We start from the raw sequence: 7,317 nt of genomic DNA, 5'->3' as shown, positions 1-7,317 counted from the left end.
TCGACCACCCGATGATCCGGAAGTTCTTCAAAGGGTTGCTCCCTGGCAAAGGTTAAAATTTCCCAGAGCGTGACAGCGAACGCCCAGACGTCGCTCTTCGACGTGTGCCTTCCCTAATTAGCGTGAAACATAAGACACAAACGACCTGTGAGATACTTCACAAATCATTTTCTACTTTAAGTTGAGTGGAAACTACCGAAGAAATTTTTTCTACCACAAAGAGTGAACGAGAGAAAACTAGTTTCGCGTTTCTTTTTTTTTTTTTTCTCTCTTTTTCTTTTTTCTCTTCTTTTCTTTTCTCTCTCTTTTTTTTTTTTTTTTAACATTACATTTGCTCGTTAAAACTCATGTAATCACATTTTTATTTTGTTGTAAAATGTTATTTACGTTATAATTACATATACGTACGGTTGGTCCACGAAAGTTTCTAGACGATCTTAAAAATCAATTATCCTCTTTCGAGACGTTTTACGTTAATCTTCTTTTTCTTCTTACATTTATTCGTTTTTTTTTTGTTTTTTTTTTGTTTTTTTTTTTATTATTATTAATTTATTTATTTTATTTCTCATATTATAAAACGGCATGTGTGGAAACTTTTTTGCAATCTGACAGAAAAGTTAAGTTGGCCTGAAAACTTTTGGAAAAGAAAAAACGAAAAAAAAAAAACAAAAAAAAGAAAAAAGAAAAAACAAAGTGTAATTGATTTTTAAGATCATTCAAAAAACTCGTAATATTTATCCCCAACCTAAGAACTTTCGATTTATCCCTTTACTATATAACTTTTAATTGTATTTAAACGTTAAATCGATTGACATTTGATTTCTATTTTATTATGGGCTATTGATTTATCGTTTGTTAATACGAATTGCTTGTTTGATACACTATAATCAGAAATAACATCTGTAATATAAATATATATAATATATATGTATAAATATATATATATATATATAAACTATTATTATTGTTAAAGGATATATATATATATATATATATATATAAATAAAAAAAAAAAGAGAAAAAAATTAATACACAAATATCTGAGGGTTTGTATAAAATTTAACAGCTTCGTAATTAATTATGTAAACTGTACATACTACATCTCGCGTCTCGAGTTCGAGGAAACTAGAAAGTCTCCGAGTGTCTTGGAGTTAGAGCAAAGTGCTTCGTAGGACGTAACTGGTAAAATGGTTACGTATTAGTGCGCTCTAACTTCGTCTATTGTATCTTATTTTACGAGGTGCTTCCTATTTAATAAAAAGAAAATAGAAATAAAACAAAACGAAATGAGAAAGCAATCAAAAAAGAAGAAATCACGTAATACCACTTTTATATAATCGTGAATCGTATTCATTTTCTTTTTTTTGTTCTTACTTTCTTTTTCCTCCTCCTTTTTCTTCTTCTTCTTCTTCTTTTATTTTAATAACGATAAAGATCGTGTTCACAATTTGTCTCGAGCGAAAAGAGATAATATATTCGTTTGAAGGAAAAAAAAATACAAAAAGAAAAACAAACAAAAAAATAAAAAAGACAGTTCCAAACATCTGATCGAATTTTCCAATCCATTTCTTTTTTCTATTCCTTTTCTTTTCTTTTTATGATTTTTTTTTTTTTTTCACGTCTCCTCCCCCTTCGAAATAGGTAAATAGGTAGGTATACGTTTGCACATGAAAAAGATTTAAGAGACTTAAGAGAAAACAGGAGGAGAATTCACGGCGAGGATTTTTCGAGTTTGCCAGGCGGCGTAAAGTCGAGATATTGCGCGGGGAGCAATATTTCAATGTTCCATGCAAGAGAGAGAGAGAGAGAGAGAGGAAGAGAAAGAGGGAGAAAGAGGAAGAAAGAACGTTTCGTTCTTTTGTCAAAGGATTAATAAACTTTATGAAGTCATATAGTTGAACGTTCGTCTCTACAAGTATCGGATGCGATAAAGTCAACGTTCAATCATCAAAACGACGCTAATTTCAGATTATTCTTGAAGCGGTATTTCGAGCGTATTAAACGGACGCGTTTCATTAGCGCCAGCACAATAGGCACCCTCGGATAAACGATGAGCAATAATGAAGCGTTAATGACGCAGTCAATTTTAAACGGCTATGCGAACTGGAGCGGTCAAGTACTATATACAGTAACTATATCCACGATTTTCGTCCTCGTTTCTATTTCCCATTTCTTCTTTCATCAATTTAAATATATCGATTATTTCAAATTGTCGATCGATTCTTTCGTTTTCTTTTTCTTTTTCTTTTTCCTTCTTTTCAATTTTCAATCTTTTCTTTTTCTTTTTTTCTTTCTTTCTTTCTTCCTTTACCATAAAAAAAGGGGAGGAAAATATATATGTATATATATATATATATATACGATCGATATCAATACGGAACACATATCCTTTTCAGGAATCTATTAACGATTTCGTAACCATGTTAAAAATCCGTCAGTTTCAACTTTTCATTCGACGCTTTTGTAATTTCATCGAATCCCCGTTCTCTTTCATTGCATTTTATAGATCTTTTTCAATATACGCAGGTACTATTTACTTGTCGATATGTTAAAAATAATGTTCGATTTGTCGTACATACATACATACATACATACTTACATACATACATACATACATACATACATACATACTTACATACATACATACATACATACATACATATATATATATATATACATATATATATATATATATATATATATATATATATATATGTATATATATATTTCGTTTTGGCGATTAACGAAAGGTATTGAACTTTCGAATGATATGTAACATATAAAAATCGGATATATAGTACGTCGGCTCAACATCGTTATTTTTAATCGTCTCGATCGTTTATATAATATCCACCGAGATATCGATAAGCGATCGCCTCAACAATAGTTTCGCGTTTGCTCATGGAAATAACGTATTACTATTTCAAAAGTTTTGTCTTCTTGTCCGAGGATAAAGAGAAAGGAAGGAGGAAGAGAAAGAGAAAGAAAAAGAGAGGAAGAGAGAGAGAGAGAGAGAGAGAGAAGTTGAAAGAAAGAAAAAGGAAAAAGAGAAAAAAAAAGAAACGAGAAAAAAGAAAATTAAAAAAGATCATCGAGTGAAAAAATATTCAAAGTAAACCGAATTTCATCGGGAATACGAGGAATACGTATTCAGGATTCGGGGCGAAAGCACACCTCCGTAACGGCGGAATGAAATCAAAACTGCTCTCAACCCGTTTTATATAACTGGACTACCCTCTTTTTCCACCTTTCGCATCACAGGATATAAAGTCGTTCTCGCCCGATCGGGTTCTCTTGCACTTTTCTCTCCTTTTTCTTTTTTTTTCTTTTTTTCTTCCCCCCTTTTTTTCCCTCTACTTTTTTATTTTTTATTCTTTGTCTCTCTCTCTCTCTTTTTCTCACCCAATCTCGTTTTTCTCTCATTGTTAAATTATTTTTGATCTCTTATAACATTTCCTATTTAAATATTTTGTATCGTAAAAAAGAAAATGCTGATGCTAAGCTAGATACTCGTAAAATTATTTTCGATAGGACGAAACAACGATCGGTGAAAAGAGAGAGAGAGAGAGAGAGAGAGAGAGAAAGAGAGAGAAAAGGAGAAGAAGAAAAAAATCACATATGAGCCGACGATCGTGAAAGTAGATCCATCTAATCGTATCAATGTTAATTTATCGTTTCGAGATTGATTTTGAAAGGTATCGATTTGAATTCTTTCAAAATCATTTTTTTTTTTTTTCCCCCATAACAGATATGACAAATTATACTTTTCTTTTTTTTTTTTTTTTTATTCTTGAAAAAAAATAAATTCTATTATATTTCGTCCAATTAAAAGATTCTACGTGATGACGCTTGAATAGAGCTTTATTTGAAAAAGAAAAAGAAAATAAATAAATAAAAAGAATATATCTTTTAATAATTTAAATAATTTATAATAGTTTCATGATTTATTAATATTATACGTTACTTATTAATTCTTACCATTAACATAGATTCCCAAGCCATCCATCTTATGGGTAATGGTGGCCGACCTTCGATTCGGAAATAATCGGCCGCGTATGCGCTCCTTCCTGAACCTAAATCGGATATCTTGATGGTATAATTTTGACATACCAGACAATTCCTGTAAAAATACAGAATAAATATTCCATAGAAAAATATATTTAAACGATACATTCTATCTTTCTTTCTTTCTTTCTTTCTTTCTTTTCTTTTCATTTCTTTTCATTTCTTTTCATTTCTTTTCTTTTTCATTTTTCTTTATTTTTTTTTTTCCCCTCTTTTATTTCCATACGAGTTTTAACTGCGAAACATGAAAAGGAGATCAAGAAAAATATGCATGGCAAACGTTCACGAAACTTATCTAAAGAGAACGGATTTCTCTCCAATTCTCTTTTTCCGATTTCGAGAACTCGATGAAACGAACTCTCGAGACAGCCTTTACATCGTTGTTCAAAGTTTCTTCTTTCTGATTTGCAACGTAAAATCCAGGTCGTTTATCGTCTCGCCTATTTATTTCGGAAGAAGAAAGATAGCAAAAGGGAGAAAGAGAGAGAGAGAGAGAGAGAGAGAGAGAGAGAGCGAGAGAGAAGGAGAGAGATAGAGGGAGAGAGAGTAAGAGATTTAGTAGCTACTCCCATCACCCGGTCATTTTATTGTTCTATGTTTTTATTTCATACTCTCACGAAAGTAATACATTCTCACTACAATTCCATTCTCTTCTCTATTCTCAGCTCTGCTCTTAACTTTTTTTATATCCGTAAAAATATAAAAATCAGAATTAAGGATATTCCATAGCCTGATCTTTCCTATTCTCGTTTCTTTTAACTCATTATTAATATTTTTAAAAATATATTTATTATTGATACCTTCTTCAAATGTCTCGTAGTTAAAAATTTAAAACATTTTCATTCATAGTAATGTATCTGTTATTTTTCATTTGTAATTCTCCCTTTCTTTCTTTCTCTTTCTCCCTTTTTCTTTCTATTATCTAACAATTAAATTATTATTTATTCTGTAATGTAAATTGGACATTTTAAATGGAATAAATCGAATTACGTACTTTTATTGTTCTTTATGTTTCTCCTCAGAAAAAATTAAACGACGAACTCTGTGCGAAAAAGAAGAAAAGCCTGGTCGATTATATATATTATATATATTCTCGGGATGAATAAGAAGAAAAAAAAAAAAAAGAAAACAAAAGAAAGAAAAGAAATCAACAACGAAGAAAATAATATAGATTCTATATACGTAATAATTTGTTAACTTGGCCGATAAATTACTTTCGATAATTAATACCTATATATTAAAGATTCTAATGAATCTTTATTCCTTATTATAATACTTATCAAAAGTTTAAATTTGTGTGCCCTTAGTATAATACGTCTTAATATTGTAGACAAGTTTCTCCCGACAAAGACATTACGATCAAGGTTTATGATCGGAGTTAATAATTCGAACACGTGACGTCGGGCCGACGTCGGCCAAAACACCCTTTCTTGAATTTAATGACGTAGTGTCAGCTTGGCTCAAAGTCTTGATGCGACCTTAAGGACCGAAGGGTTAGGAAAATAGGAAGAGGGGTCGAAGAAACGTAAAGCTAACTAATTTCCCCTTTGGCTTAAACGTTACCTTCGTTAGCCAATCTTCCATTTTGATCAAGGGGGTAGGTCATTTTCGAGAATGGAATTAAAAGGCGAAGGAAAAGACAAATGAGGGGCGTGTTTGTAGGGCTTGTTCGAACGATCTCGCGAGAGTGTATGGTGTCGTTACCTTGTGGCTAGATCCCGATGCACGAAGTCCATTTCCTCCAAGTACTTCATGCCAGATGCTATTTGTGTGGCCATGTAAACCAACGTGCCGAAACTAGAACACGAAGAACAAGCGGTTGGCGTCATTGAGTTTGCCATGAGAAACTATGTATAAGGTTAAGTCGTTTGCATCGGTTATATTGCGGATATACGCTAACGATATACACAGACAGGCATTGGTCGGCTGTTGAATGAATAGAGAGAAAGAGAGAGAGAGAGAGAGAGAGAGAGAGAGAGAAAGAGAGATAGATAGATAGATAGATAGGCAGATAGAATAGATAAATAGATAGATAGATCGTTGTCTTTCTCTTCTAGATTATTATGAACATTGTCTATGTTTTAGTACTATATGTACAACGTCGTAACATTCTAATGGTTAGATTAATTGTCTTTCTTATTACGTTGGAACAAAGTTTAGTAGCATTTAACGCTGAACTTGTCAGGTGTGAAATACCATAGGGATTAATATGATGTATACTCTTGACAGATGAAGAACGTCTTCTATCGCTATGGTATTTCGTTTATTTGAATTATACAAGAACCATTTTGCGTTTAGACGATTGGTATAAAAGATTATATTACATTTTCAAATTAACGATAACATTTTAATAATATTTCAATGGTATTATGATCGAATGAAAAATATTTTATTTTCTTCGTGGATGTAACAATCGTCACGTTTGTCAAATTCGTTCGATCGAAATACAGATACTATGTACTATACAGTAGAAACAATTTGTAATACATTATACATGTTTAGGTAGATACGTATGGACATATGTCGAACGATGAGTGAGTGAGAGAGAGAGAGAGAGAGAGAGAGAGAGAGAGAGAGAGAGAGAGAGAGAGAGAGAGAGAGAGGAACTTGTTCGGAAAATCCATGAACGCACGAATTCCAAAAAAAAAAAAAAAAAAAAAAAAAAAAAAAAAAAAAATGCCCGTGTTGTCTCGTCGACAACTGTCACGTGCACCAAACGATCCCTCTCTATCGCTCACCTCTCATTTTCAGCCGATTTCGCGTATCTTTCGAGTACTCTCGAATTCGACTCCGGTAGCACTTCACGCTCTTTCTACTTTTCACGTATTTTACCTTCTCTTCTCTCTTCTTTTTGTTTTGTTTTTGTTTGTTTTTTTTTTTTTCTTTTTTTAGTTGTTTTGTTTCGTTCTATGCGTGTGTGTTGTATGTGTGCGTGTGTTTTTTTTTCCTTTTTCGTTCCTTTCTTCTATTACTCTCTTCAAGCGAGATAATTGAAAATAATGTCGCTTTATCATAGAAGAGTTCGACATCTCTTTCCACTCGTATAAGTGACGAAGTATCCTCGACCGATGTCACGAAATTCTCTGTCGATATTATTTCCGATCTCGTTTGTCCAGTAAAAACGAGACTCACGAGAGGATTAGCGGTCTCTCTCTTTCTCTCTCTCTCTCTCTCTCTCTCTCTCTCTCTATACGTGTTATTTTTTTTATTTATTCTTGTCCTCCTTTTTTTCTTTTTTCTTTTTTTTGTTTT

General features: G+C 32.2%; 1 protein-coding gene across 9 annotated transcripts in view; it reads right to left on the bottom strand.

Annotated features, from left to right (window-relative positions):
* LOC124952949 (discoidin domain-containing receptor 2) overlaps positions 1 to 7,317 on the bottom strand; it is a 138,697-nt gene that overhangs the window by 1,911 nt on the left and 129,469 nt on the right. For all 9 annotated transcript variants that reach the window (XM_047503619.1, XM_047503618.1, XM_047503621.1 and 6 more), the window contains 3 exons: positions 5,770 to 5,862; positions 3,979 to 4,120; positions 1 to 113 (listed from right to left, as the gene is read on the bottom strand). The exon at positions 1 to 113 is cut by the window's left edge and continues 37 nt beyond it. In XM_047503619.1, coding sequence (XP_047359575.1) covers positions 1 to 113; positions 3,979 to 4,120; positions 5,770 to 5,862 — 348 coding nt within the window. The remainder of the gene's footprint in view (positions 114 to 3,978; positions 4,121 to 5,769; positions 5,863 to 7,317) is intronic.

The sequence above is a fragment of the Vespa velutina genome, chromosome 11 (genome assembly GCF_912470025.1).
Source record: "Vespa velutina chromosome 11, iVesVel2.1, whole genome shotgun sequence".
Lineage (NCBI taxonomy): Eukaryota > Metazoa > Arthropoda > Insecta > Hymenoptera > Vespidae > Vespa > Vespa velutina.
This window is presented reverse-complemented; position numbering and strand designations above follow the sequence as displayed.